General features: G+C 45.0%; 1 protein-coding gene across 1 annotated transcript; it reads left to right on the top strand.

Moving 5' to 3' along the window:
- The first annotated feature begins 1,258 nt into the window (after positions 1-1,258).
- On the top strand, positions 1,259-11,368 carry SEC11A (SEC11 homolog A, signal peptidase complex subunit). Its single transcript, XM_080980599.1, has 6 exons — positions 1,259-1,416; positions 4,331-4,440; positions 7,079-7,228; positions 8,414-8,533; positions 9,191-9,248; positions 11,092-11,368. The coding sequence occupies exons 1-6, from the start codon at positions 1,366-1,368 to the stop codon at positions 11,140-11,142; spliced, it is 540 nt and encodes a 179-aa protein (XP_080836725.1). The 5' UTR covers positions 1,259-1,365; the 3' UTR covers positions 11,143-11,368.
- The last annotated feature ends 2,837 nt before the right edge of the window (positions 11,369-14,205 follow it).

A 14,205-nucleotide genomic window follows, 5' to 3' on the forward strand; every position in this document is an offset into this window, starting at 1 on the left:
CCTTTGCCTCGGCTGCAGCTAGGATTGCAAGAAAAGCCCAATGCCAACCAACCAGCCCCAGTGAAGCAAACAGAACAAGCCCTGCTGTCTCTCCTCACTGCAAATGGGTGGAGCTGCCACTGGGAGTTGCAGCAGAGCAGTTTTGGTGATCATTGGGCGACCTTCAAGTCTCAGCCTTGCCTACTTTACAGGGATGTTGTGCTAATAAAGGAGGAGCACAGAATGCTGCTCCTTTACCTCTTTGGACAGGATGGGAAATTCATAAATGCTCTCCAAACCACTGCAATAAAAAATGAAATGCGCTCTGTGAGTCCATAATTTACGAATAATAATAATTTATTATGTATACCCCGCCCATCTGGCTGGGCTTCCCCAGCCACTCTGGGCGGCTTCCAAAAAAAATATTAAAATACTGTAATACATCAAACATTAAAAGCTTCCCTAAACAGGGCTGCCTTCAGATGTCTTGTTGTTCTCTTTGACATCTGGTGGGAGGGCGTTACACACACACACGCGCACACACACACACATATTAATAAAACAAAAAAAAGGTTAAATGAATATTGGGAAATGATTTATAATGTATTGAAAAAAACGCTTAAAATTACAGAGTCCTATCCGTTGGGGATAATTCAGACTGAGATTTCCCCAGATGTCAGAAAATGTTATTTATGTGTGCAACAACTGTGGCCTGTGTTTTGTCAGTCCCAAAATGGAATATGAGCCAGGAACCAACCAAAGAAGAATCGCAACTTAAGTTGACAGAATACGCACAACTTGCAGACTTGACATATAGAGTAAGAGAACAAGAAGAACCTACGTTGAAAGACGTTTGGAAAACGTTTGTTGAATATATGGAAAATAATTGTGTACAGCTGAAAACGCTGGCAGCATTAAGATAAATTTAACAGTGTAAATAAGTTTTGATGGATGCAATAATGGAAAACCGATTGATAATAGTTTTTGTAAAATATGCAGGGATATAAGATATATAAAATGGACCATGGAAAGAGAAGAAGGGAAGTCATGGATATCTCAAGTATGTGAAATGTTTATCTGAAATTGTAAAACAAAATTTATTAAAAAATCATTTTTTTTAAATAAGCGCCTCGTTTTCTTAAACGTTCTGCCTTCATCTTCCTCCGCGCGTGCAGCTCCGGGATGCGCGCCAACTCCCGCCCGGCGAGGGGCGGGGCGGGGAGGACCAGCTTCCCTCGGGCCGCTCTGGGGAATGGATCTCCATGGTCGGGCTGGGCGGAAGCGGTGTCAGGCGACCGGAAGCGGAAGTGCGGGGCTCCATTGGTTTCCCCGGTGCTGGCATTTTTTTTGTTCCCCCCCACCTCTCCCTCCCCAAGTCCCCTCGGGATGCTTTCTCTGGATTTCTTAGACGATGTTCGGCGGATGAATAAGCGGCAGGTGCGCGCGGACGCCCGGAGGGGACGGGGAGCCGCGGCCCCCGAGGGCCACGAGGGAGGGGGGAGGGAAAGAGAAAAGGAAGGGGGGAGGGAAGGGGAGCTGCAGCCCCGGAGGGGGGAGAAAAGGGAGGGGGAGGGGAGCCGCAGCCCCGGAGGGGGGAGGGGGGAGAAAAGGGAGGGGGAGGGGTTGTGTAGCCTCGTAGGATCAAAGGCCTGAGGGGTCGCCTTGAGGGGGGAGGAGGATTAATTAATTTAAACCCCGCCTTTTTCCCTGACAGGGACCCAAGGCGGCTTGCAGATAAAACCAAGGAAAGCTAAGAACATAGGGGAGGCGGGGGGGGGGGAAATCATTTAAAAAACAATTAAACATTAACAGAATCAAAACTAGACTTTGATATCCCTCCCTTCCTTAATGGCAGAACTTGGAGGCAGGGAGGAGCTACCTAGTGATGGAAGAACCTCGCTGGCCATAGATTTAGGACAGACAGCATAGAGCCGTGGTTCTCAAACTTTGCTCACACCACACCAACTTTTTTATTCATTATAAATACAGTGGTACCTCGGGTTAAGTACTTAATTCGTTCTGGAGGTCTGTACTTAACCTGAAACTGTTCTTAACCTAAAGCACCACTTTAGCTAATGGGGCACAATTTCTGTTCTCATCCTGAAGCAAAGTTCTTAACCCGAGGTACTATTTCTGGGTTAGCAGAGTCTGTAACCTGAAGCATCTGTAACCCGAGGTACCACTGTACATTGGACAACACAGCTAGGATTGTCCTCGGTATCACATGGTGCTCTTGCTCTCATTTTGAAAAGATATCTGTGCACATTCTGCAAATAAAAATAATTATTTTGATACAGTGGTGCCTCGTGTTACGTACCGCCCCCCCCCCTTACGAATGCTGTGGGTTATGTGCTCCGCTAACCCAGAAGTAGATGCCCCTTGTTGCAACCTTTGTCCCGGGATGTGAGCGGAAGTCGCGCTCCGGCGGCACGGCAGCAACGGGAGGCACCATTGGAGAAAGCGCGCCTCATGTTACGGGCAGTTTCCTGTTATGAACGGACCTCCGGAATGGATTTAGTACGTAACACGAGGTACTACTGTACTGTGCTAAACTACACTGAAATGTTTGAATGTTTCTTTGATTGCCCTTGAATCTTCCCACCACAACCTTTGAGAGCCACTGACATAGAGCATAGGAAGCTGGGAGTTAGGATTCTCACTGGTCCATCTAGCTCATTATTGTCAGTACTAACAGGCAATAAGTAGCTCTTTGAGGTCTTCAGGCAAGGAGCCTCCCCCAACCTGAAGATGCCATTGGAGAGTGAACCTAGGACCTTGCGCATGCAAAGCAGGTCCTTTGCCTGTTGGTTTGTGGCTTTCCCCCTACGCAATGGGCCCTCTTCACATAGCTCATTGTTTTAAGAGCACAGGGAGCTTCCTTCTGCTAGGTTGACACTTGTATGTTTATCTAGCTCAGTGATGTCTGATTTGACAAGCAATGGATTTCCAGAGTCTTTCAAAATGAGCTGCTCCCTGATCCTTTATAGTCTTGATTTGCAGTGAAATCCTTTTTATGATGCTGTGCACTGTTAATTAAAATTGCATGTTAGGGAGGGACCGTACTTCAAGTAGTATGCCACTTGCTGTGTGCAAAGCAATTTTACTCAGAAGTCAGTCGTGTCTAAGGTGGCAATTTTAGGAAATTTGATGATGTGCCTCCCCTGGCTTACAGCCTGAGGCTAAACATCTTTATTTAGAAAGAAACCCCATTGATTTCAATACAGTATGTGCTTATAATTGGCCTTAGATGGCTTTGAAATGGGGTTTGGCAGGTATCTTCAACCTTTTCCAACCTTGAACTTACCTTTAACCAAGCATGAATTTGGGGACAGATTTCTTAATCTTTTACCATATATTTGCATCATTGCATGGTGATCATGCTGTTGTGACCCACCTTGGATCAGACTTGCTCCCACTTGGTTTGTCCAGGTAAAGGATGCTTTTTCCTTTTGCTCTGCTCAACTGGAGATTAAGAGCAAACAGATTGTAGATAAGGCAATTTGGAAGTAAGGCCTGCTGTGTTTAGTGGAGCCTGCTTCCGTTGCAAAGGATTGAAGCCATGCAATATGAACTCATGCTTGTTTATTTAGAACTAAGTGCTACCAATTGAAAAGAATTTACTTTCAATTAAGTGTGGCTAAGATTGCAGCTTGAAGGTGTGGTGGGAAGGGGTGCTGTCATGCGACACTTGCATGAAGCAGTGTTCAGCTGCTGGACTCAAGGTGATTTGCTATCAGTAGATACAGGAAGAGTTGAGCTGTTAGCACAGAGCGCCTATAAAACCATCCAAAGTCCCAACATCCTGCTGCAAGATTGGAAGTCCTTTAATTGGCCACTGTGCACAAACTAGTCTTCAGTATCCCCCAAGAAGTCAGCAAAGCACTGAAGGGCAAGTGTGGCTAACTGTTTTGGGGCAAAGGGCTACAAAACCCATGACCAACCCTCCAGGTCTGATGTGTGATTAGTGCAAAAGTGGGCATAGGCATTAAAATTCAGATCCAGTATGTTGACCTCCAGACAATATTGAGTCTCAGAATATTTAAAGCTGTCAGTTTAAACCACTTTATTTGAACTGGGTTCCACTGTTTTAACAGTGCTTGAGAATTCAAATGTAATTGTATGTCCAGGCAAGCTGCTGGTTGCACTCCACTTACTCCCAAGTAGTGCTGTTGACAGTGATGGGACTTGCAGACGAAACAAGTTTGCCAACTACAGTTAAAGAAAGCAGGGTGGGCTTTTTGGAGTGGGGTTTCTCTTGAGAGAGATCTTTGTGCCTATGTATCTTGGGCAGTGGGGTGGCTTTTGTGTTCTCAGTGCCTACCTCACCCTTGTCCCCTTCACCCCCTCCCAGCTGTATTACCAGGTGCTGAACTTTGGGATGATCGTTTCCTCAGCGCTGATGATCTGGAAGGGGCTGATGGTGGCAACGGGCAGTGAAAGCCCCATCGTGGTCGTGCTTAGGTAAAACTGTGCTGGGAATCTCTGGTTGCAGGGTGAGACCTCAAGGATTGCTGGAGCTCAGATAGCCTGGAATGGCATGTCTGGGCTGGAGCATCTTCTGGGCATGGCCTGCCAACCAGCATAGACCCTTTCACCACTGCCATCTTGACAGAAGGGCCTATGAAACCCAGAATAGCAAGAAACTGCTATTCAAACATCTGTAAAAAGGCAGGGTGCAAACCCCAAAATATTCAAAAGCCCACCACGTAGGGGGTGCGTTTCTTGGGTGACAGAATGCAAAAGGGCCTGTCCGTTATTAAGTAAACTGTATTTTTCAAGATAGGCATTACACTTTTAATGTAGGGAGGGAGAGATTGTTTGAAGAAGAGAGTAATTAGCCCTTGAGGGGAGGCATTCTAGGAATATGAACATATCTATTCATATGAAGTCAGCTCCTTGGGCTATCTAGTCCAGTGTTGTCTAGTTTGATTGACAGCAGACCACAAAGACTTCCAGTGTAATACTTTCCTAGATGTGCCTCCTGAGGCCCTTTTAATGGGAGCGGGTTGGGCTTAAAACTGGGGCTGCAGAGCAGAAAGAGACAGTAAAGCTATCCAGAGTTCTGAACCTGCATTTTGCTGTGAGGTAGGCCAGACCATCTCCACTGGTGGCCACTTGAGCTATGGGGTTTCTGATAGCTTGATTATAGTAGTAAAATAGTTGGGCTAATGCTGGCAGATCTTCATATACTCCAGGATAGATTCCCAGGGTTACCTAGGTCTTCTACAGCTGCCTTTGAAGCTGCTACTCTAATGGAGCCAGCAAGGTGAATAATAAGTACTAAACTGTTACATAAAAGGGAAAACATGGACCCACAGCTTGAGAAGAGCCAAGATCCGTTTCTTCCTACCCATATATTAATGCATATGAAATGAAAAGAAAGGCTGCCAAGAGATCAGTAGTCCAAGTCAGCTGGCAGGGAAGAATAAAAGGCACAATAAAGTGCAGCTTCCTGGCTTCCTCAGTACAGACTGTCCTGAGAGAGCTGGCGGTGTATTTCTTTTCTGGCTCTTTTAGCTGCAAAGATAGAAGGCCTTGTGAATTTTTATCTCTCTGCTTTCTGCACGCAGTTGGGTCCACTTAATGGGGAACCTTCAGCCCTCCAGATGTTCTTGGCCTCCAACTTCTGTGCATTGGTCAGGGATGATGGGAGTCCTGGTCCAACAGTATCTGGACAGCACAGGTTCCCCATCCCTGCTTTAAACATTAACAGCTGTGCCATGAGATGGGCTCATGGACAAGAGTGTAACATGTCAAGGACTCCTGTAGAGCTCATTACTTCTTGGAAAAGTTCCCATTGTCAGGTGTGGCAGTACAGTAAAGGAGCTTCAGATGGGCTGGATTTTATATACAGGCAACTCCCCATTTGCGCGGGGGTTGCGTTCTGGGTCATAGCACGATGGTGTGAAATAGCTTCTTAGCGGAACACCCATGGAAAAGCCTTCATATACCTTGTTCTTCCCCCTTTTTGTGACATTTTAGGGCCACTTCCTGGTTCGACATGATGCACGCTTGTGTGGTTGTGCACATATCGGACACACCTAAAACATTTGCTGCCTATACTTACGATAACATGTCTATACCAGCTTTCTTTGCGATGCAGACACAAGACATATAACAACAAACAAAATTAAACAATACCCTAACAATAAAACTGATTAAAATATAAACAAAGTCCTTAAAGATGGAACAAATCCTAAAATGCTTTAATTAAAAACACACACACACTGAAAAGGTCTTAGGATACCAAATACACCCATCTGAGAGTATTGTTCCACAGTATGGGGCCACTACTGAGAAGGCCATTTCTTGTGTTCCTATGAGCCAAACCTCCATCAGTGGTGGGACTGTAAGAAGTGCTTCAGATGCTGTGCAATTTTCTCTAAAATGTTTATACAGGAAGAAGCAGCTCTGAAGAAAACCCTGGTCTTAGACAGTAGGCTGATGTTCCCCAGTTTGGGGCCATTCAGATGTAGTTGTTTTCTATAAGGGTTGATGGGAGTTGTAGTCCCAACATCTGGAGGGCTTCAGGTTGATTAAGATTGCAATAGCCAAATAATATTACGAATCTTCATTCCTAAGCTTACATCCCATATGGCTAATGGCTTGCACTATCTGCAGATCTTCTGCTAGAGCTTGAAATGAGACACCAGAAGACTCCCTCTTTGCCTTTGCTTTCCTTGTCAGAATGTCAGAATTTCCTGGCAACTGGAGGCATAACATACAGATGCACAATGCTTACAAAGTTCAGCATCTCTGCCTGCACTAGATCAATTATTGTAAAATTTGAAAGGTTAAGGATTTTGAATCACTTTGCCATTTCCCAGACATAAGTAATGACCTAGCAGTGCCTGGGATAAAATAATGCTGGTGATGGAGAGAATCAATAACAGCCCCTTACTGCAGCACATGAGGAATTAGATTCCCGGGAGTATTCATTTGCATGCACATGAAGATTCCCGCTGTGTTTCATTCTTAAAGTGATAGCTGGTGTAGTTTAGTCCATTCTAGCAGTCCTGTAGCCCTTCAAAACCACCCTGGGTGATGATATCTCAGGACACAAACGCTGTGCTCATTAACCGATGGCTTTGTCTTCCAGCGGCAGTATGGAGCCTGCATTTCACAGAGGAGATCTCCTGTTCTTAACCAATCGTATCGAGGAGCCAATCAGAGTGGGCGAAATCGTGGTCTTTAGGATAGAAGGAAGGGAAATTCCAATAGTGCATCGGGTTTTGAAAATTCATGAAAAGTACGTGTGCCTTTCTGGATGGCGGTCGCTGCAAAAGTCTGTTGACATGTCGCTTTATGCTGGAATCCTTTTCCAGACAGCGGCTGCATTCAGATGTCACATTACCATGGTTTAGAGGTTAGAGAATAAGTTCTGTTCTTGTGCAATCCCTTCTCCTCTTCTATGCTCAGTTTCATTTGTTACCATCAAGCTGGCTTGAGCAAACCCTCTGAACCAGGAGTGCAGTCATGATTTGATCCTCATTTTGAAATTGGTTACTGATTCAGATCAGCAAACTAGTTTGGTTAAACCTGGAATAGTTTTATTAAATCCAGTGCTTGAAGAGAAGAGGAAGCTGCTTCCTGATCCTTTAAAGATCACAAGATAAGGGTGTGTGATGTCTGAACGTGTTTGGCTGCCTTGGAAATAACAAAGGAAATAGCATTCTGTCCTTGGCTTAGTGGAGGTATTTGCAGTTCTGGAATAGCTGTGGAATCTAAACCATGGCTATTTTATGCATCGGCACAGTTTATTGGATGAATGCTGCTGTTCCTGTGTGGTCCCCCCCCCCCCGTCGTTGTCCCCCGCTGAGTTTATTGGACTGTTTATTGGATCTTGTGTTCTATGTTTATAAGAAGGCCTCTCACATCTATTCTCATAAAAGTATATACAATATGCAGTGACCAAATAAATTGTCTGTCTTTTGATAGGAACTACTTTTAATGTGATCCCCTCCCCAGTTGCTTGACTTGATAAAATTTTCTCTGTCCTTTAGCTTTGCAACATCCCTTAAACCCTGTAGTCTGCTGGACCTGACAGAGTATCCCAGTAGTGTGTGTGTGTGTGTTTGTGTTTGTGCAGGAGTGCATGCAACATGGCTGTCTAAGACTGAATGTGCATAATTTATATTCCAATTGCTTTGGGGTGTCTCATGAGAAGTAACTAATAAACGAAATGAAAATCAGTAATGATAATTTTGTAGAATCTCTCCCAGAATTGCATCCCATTCATTTTCTCTCTCTGGGGCAGGCATGTTTTGTTACATTTCTGACCTTTGCACACATCTGTAACCCTGTTGTACAATGGCATCCTGTCCAGAGGAATAAGAGGCACACCAGTTTTTTTTTTTTTTTATTAAAAAAAGTTGCTGGATTCTTCCTTGGTTGCCCTTCAGCAGCTACCTAACTCTGGTTTTCCCTCCCTAAGACAAAACGGAGACATCAAGTTCTTGACGAAGGGTGACAATAATGCTGTTGATGACAGAGGCTTGTACAAGCAAGGCCAGCACTGGCTGGAGAAGAAAGACGTGGTGGGGCGAGCAAGAGGGTAAGCTATGAGCCAGCAGGGGACAATGTGTAGCATACCTTGCATGTTCAATTTCCAGTGAAGCTGTCAGTCTTTGCCTCACATTTTTTAACATTCCTCTTTGTTAAAAGTACAGTGGTGCCTCGCAAAACGAAATTAATCCATTCCGCGAGTCTCTTCGTCTTGCGGTTTTTTCGTCTTGCGAAGCACGGCTATTAGCGGCTTAGCGGCTATTAACGGCTTAGCGGCTTTAAGAAAAAGGAAAAAAACTCGCAAGAACTCGCAAGACGTTTCGTCTTGCGAAGCAAGCCCATAGGGAAATTCGTCTTGCGGAACGACTCAAAAAACGGAAAACTCTTTCGTCTTGCGCGTTTTGCGTCTTCCGAGGCATTCGTCTTGCGAGGTACCACTGTAAAAAGAAACTAGCACCAGAAGGGGTGGGGCTGGGGTAGAATTTCTCCCTCAATATGCTAACTTTTAACTTGCAGAATTTGTGGAGAGGAAGCATGCAAATGTTGCAGTCCCCTACCCGCTCTCTGAATTGGTACCATTTCAGGAGTCGGCCATCTTGTTTTTCCTCCATGTGGGCAAAGCCTTGTCCTATCTATCAAATGCATCTTCAGAACCAACAGTCAACCCGATGTGTGTCTAACAGTGGCATAATCTCTTTCTTTTTAGATTTGTGCCATACATTGGAATAGTGACCATCCTTATGAACGATTACCCAAAATTTAAGGTATGATCTTCCACGCAGTTCATCTGCTAGAGAAATTATCTCCTCCCTTAGGCAGGAAGCTTTTATGTAGAAAAATTGTTAGCAGGATCTCTGCAGTTCTTCACAGTTCTTCCCACTTGTGCAACAGAATTCCTTCCTCTCCTCCCCCTGTATATCCCCTAAATTGGCTCTGAGGGTTTCCCCAATCCTGTGGAGCAGATGTGGGGTGGGGGGGGTGGGCGCATGGGGAGAGGAAAGGGGACATGAAGTTCCATTGTGCAAGATGAGTGAGTCAGATACCGTCCCAGATAGAGATCCTGAGCCCCTTTTAAACAGATCAGACAATGTGTTTTTATTTTATTTTTTATTTTTATTGGAATTTTATTTACAACATAACACAACCCAATACACAAATCCACCCTCATTAAACATGAACATAACAAAAATACAGAAGTTTTTCTGCTAGGAATAATGGACACAGGTATAGCAAGAGAAGATCAGAAAATATTCCTCTATGCCACAGGAGCGGCAAGGATCCTAACCGCTAAAAACTGGAAAAAGGAAACAGTGCCAACAAAAAAGGAATGGCAAGATAAACTGTTAGAGTATATTGAACTGGCTAGATTAGCAGAGGCAATTAGAGATCACACTAGACGAGTTTCAAAAAGCATGAGGGAAATGCAGAGAATACTTCACAAAACAGTGCCCTAAAATACATACCTGGACTTGTTTCAATTAACGTCTGCAGGAGACTTTGTGGATATTTAAGTTATAATTAGAAAAAGCTTAATAATTATTCATAAAGGAAACCATTTATAAGAAGTAAATAAGGAGGCCAGATACAGGATAACGGAAGTCTTTTATTTGGTTGGTTGTATTGTTGTATGTTATGCTCACTGTATGCTATGTTCAGATCAGCCAATGTGAATCTGCTTCTAATTATGTGATCGCAGTGTTTGAGCATCCTCTCCGCCACCCCCTTTGCAGAGCTTGGAGCTTTGCTTAACTCTTTGGGCATGGACTGGGGGTGAGGAAAGGCCAGAATACATAGAGGGGGGGGGGGGGAGGCACTGATGAGGACTTAGCATGATAGGGAAAGGCAAGGAATTGCAGCCCATCCCACACTAAGACTTGCTCTGACTTCCAAACGGGTAAAGAAACTCTACATATTCTAGACGTTTTCCATTGCATCTCTTTAGGCTGGCTCCTCAAGGAGGTGATAACCCTGTGCCTGGGATGTCCCACTTCAGATGGGGGGGGGGGTGTTACATGATAAATCCCTCAATTAAAAAATAAAAAATAAACTAGCGCAGTCAGGATGAAGGCTAAGCTAGAACCATTTCTCCTTTGACATCTGGCTTTTTGTGGAGAGAGAGAGAGAGAGAGAGAGAGAGAAGAGCAGGGGTGGTGGGTTTGATCCCATCACGTAAACCCCACCTGCAGTCTGAAGGTGGTGGTATGGTCCACTGGCCAGGTATTAGTTTGCCACCTTGATGAGCATTGTTGTTGTTGTTGTTGTTGTTGTTGTTGTTGTTGTTGTTGTAGCACTCTATACCCACAAGTCTCAGTGGGTTCACAGGATAAAATCACAATATAAAAACCGAAATTACTGGTACATAATCAAAATAAAACAAAAACAACACCCCCCCCCCTGAAAAAAAACCAGCCCACATTTTTAAAGGCATTACTGTTAGGTTTTTTGTTTTTGTTTTGTTAAGCTGGGATGTTGTGATTCTATGAAATCTTGAGATCCTGTATAGTAGCCTGTCATCCATTCTATTCTACAAATCACGATTGTGCATTCTTATACCTAAGCTGTAAGTGTGTTTGGCAGCTCAAATCCTTTTGTCTTTTCCCCCCACAGTACACTGTCCTCTTTCTACTGGGCTTGTTTGTGCTGGTGCATCGAGAGTAGCCTGCCACCCAGGGAGGCCAGCTGGAGATGCCATTTGCTCTTGAGTAGACAGTGAGGTGTGATGTATGTACATTTCACTGCTTCTTAACCAAGTTCGGTTTGGCTTTTGTTTTTGTTTTTCAACAGCCGTGTAACAGGAGAGTCGATCCCAGTATTTTGAACAGTTTGTCACATTTTAGCATTTTTGTACATCAGTGAATTTTTATATTAAAAGATTTAAGCCAAAGCATCTTGTCTTTCTATGAGCTTATGAGTTCTCTCTTCGTTCTTGCTGGTCACATTAAGTTAGACGGGAGCAGGGCTTTGGCGACCAGCTTGAGGGCACCACAAGTGGATGAATCCATGGGGCAAGCAGGCTGTATCAAGATCTAAATGAAACATCGTGAGGCACCCATAACCCCTATCATACCTTCTGATTTTAAAACTGTAAAAGTATAGCAGCTTCTAAGGTCTCCTTTGAGAACTACAGGGAACAGCATCGAGTACTTGACTTGGCATTTGAATAGCCATGCTTGTTTTACCGGGCACAATACAATTCTGCTCCACCACCACCACCTTTCCTTGAGTGAAAGGCTCCAATTTTTGTGGCACGTATATTTTCTATATGTTTGCAAGAACTCCCATTGGGACAACACAGTCCCTGCTGTGTTGTAGTGGAACATTATTTGACACAGCAGCCAAAAGCCAGTTGCAGTAGGAACATAAGAAGCTACCTTGTACTGAGCCAGACCACTGGTCATTCTAGCTCAGTCCTGTTTCCATTCACTGCCAGCAACTCTCCAGAATTTCAGGTGGGGAATTTTCCCAGCCCTACTGGGAGATGCTAGAAATTAAACCTAGAGCCTTCTGCATGGAAAGCAGACGCTCTGCCAGTGATCCATGAGGCATCATTAAGACAACTAGAAAATTGCTTTAAAATGTGTGCCCTGCCCCTCCCACAAGAAAGCTTCAGGATACAGTGGTACCTCGGGTTACATACGCTTCAGGTTACAGACTCCGCTAACCTAGAAATAGTGCTTCAGGTTAAGAACTTTGCTTCAGGATGAGAACAGAAATCGCGTGGCGGCGGTGCAGCAGCAGCGGGAGGCCCCATTAGCTAAAGTGGTGCTTCAGGTTAAGAACAGTTTCAGGTTAAGAACGGACCTCCAGAACGAATTAAATATGTAACCAGAAGTACCACTGTACAGTCATACCTCGGGTTAAAGTTGCTTCAGGTTGAGCGTTTTCAGGTTGCGCTCCGCGCGACTCGGAAGTAACAGAACGCGTTACTTCCGGGTTTCACCGTATGCGCACACGCTCAAAATGACGTCCCACGTATGTGTAGAAGTGGTGAATTGCGACACGCGCAGACGCAGGTTGTGTTTTCTTCAGGATGCGAACAGGGCTCCGCAACGGATCCCGTTCGCATCCAGAGGTACCACTGTACTTGCACAGGACACAGTGAGATGTGAATGGGCAATGGTGTACAGCCTATCAAGAAGAGGTACTGAGTTCTACCACAAAAGTCAGATGAAGACCACATGGGACTCTTCATAGAAAGGACCTGGTTGACACCTGCAGCAGAATGAGATGGGAGAATCTGGAGGTGCAGAGTGGACCGTACCACTTCAGATTGGGGATGTCCTTTGTGAATGCTTCCCCCTTGTGTAAAAACAAAAAAAATAAGGTAATCAGACAGAAAACTGGGGAAGAAACATCTAACTCGGCTCATGCTTAGCTTTCTATTTGCAGGGAAATGTTTAAGCAGGGCTTTTGTTCTTTAAAGAGCAGAACAGAGTACTTTGGACTCTGCTGCTTCATTGCTGCAGGGATCTGTTGGGTGTGTTGAGCAGTTCAAGTATATTGCCATCACCAATGGCAATATACTGGTGGGTGGGTGGGTGTGCAAAAAGGGCCTTAAAAATGTGTCAGACCTTTTGGTAGAAGCAAGAAATACATGTCCCTGCGCAAGGATCTTGCATTCTAAAGCCGGACAAGTCTCGACATAGCAGAGGAAATGCAAAGGTGAGGGGAAACGCAAAGGAACATGAGCAAATGTAACTTCACAGACTTGGGGACAAAGATGGGTTAAGCACAGGCTTTGGCATACCTCTTTGGGAAAGGAGCCATAGCTTGGTGGTCAAATGCATGCTTTGCCTGCAGAAATTCCTAGGTTCAATCCCCGGTATTTTCAGTTTAAAAAATCATCTGGTATCAAGTGAAGAGAGAGAATGCACTGTCTGAAACTCTGGAGAGCTACCTCCAGATACAGAGGAATAGGCAATGATTGGTTAGATCAGGGATGGATGGACATGTTGGATTCCAACTCGACATCAACCTCGTCTGGAACGGTCAGGCATGAGGGGTTGTAGTCCAACTGCACCTGCAAGGTCAAAGGTTCCCCATATCCCTGTCCTAGATGGACAAGGAGCCTGACCTGACACAAAACAATCTTCAGTGTTCCTAAAGCTGGGTTCTGAGACAGGACTTGAAGGAAAAGGATCCCTTGCATTCTGGAGCCTTCACTGTGCGCTACCCAGAGACTTGCTTCTCTGCATTCTAAAGATGTGGAGGACCCCTTTCCCCCCACGGTTTCACTGATGTTGTGCTTGCATGGCAAGCTTGGGGGTGCAGAGAAGTCAGCACACAGGGCTGCTTGTCAATATCCATGGCATGCCGCAGTAAGGAAGCCAGAGGGAAGGTAGCATTGCCTTCCGTGCTATGTACGTGATCTCTAAATGCTGTGATTTTATGCACCGAGTCGCTTTTCTCTTTGTAGCTCCCCATTAAGAGCAGAGGGCACTTTCTCATTAGTAACCTGACTCCTGCCCCAACAGCATCACACCTGCTTTAGAAAAGGTCACCAAAGACGTGTGTGTGCTTTAGCACAATCGCATCCTCATAGCCGTGACGGCGCCAGCTCCTCTGGCAGTTTCTAACATGCTGGCTTGTCGCTTGCGTGCGCATCACCAGCTAATGTGCTAATATTCCCACATCTGTCACTTTGCAGTGAATCTGGAATCCAGCCTGGCTTCAGGTTGAAACCCTTGGCAGAGTGGTATCTTTAATCTTTGCTCAGCGGTA

Source organism: Podarcis pityusensis (genome assembly GCF_964106645.2).
Source record: "Podarcis pityusensis genome assembly, chromosome: 14".
In the NCBI taxonomy this organism is placed as follows: Eukaryota; Metazoa; Chordata; class Lepidosauria; order Squamata; family Lacertidae; genus Podarcis; species Podarcis pityusensis.

Bases quoted from the DNA above. Each gene is read 5' to 3' on its own strand.
- SEC11A (XM_080980599.1), top strand. From the start codon at position 1,366: ATGCTTTCTCTGGATTTCTTAGACGATGTTCGGCGGATGAATAAGCGG. The intron at 1,417-4,330 runs GTGCGCGCGGAC...ACCCCCTCCCAG, and splicing joins GGCGGATGAATAAGCGGCAG to CTGTATTACCAGGTGCTGAA. The intron at 8,534-9,190 runs GTAAGCTATGAG...CTTTCTTTTTAG, and splicing joins GTGGTGGGGCGAGCAAGAGG to ATTTGTGCCATACATTGGAA.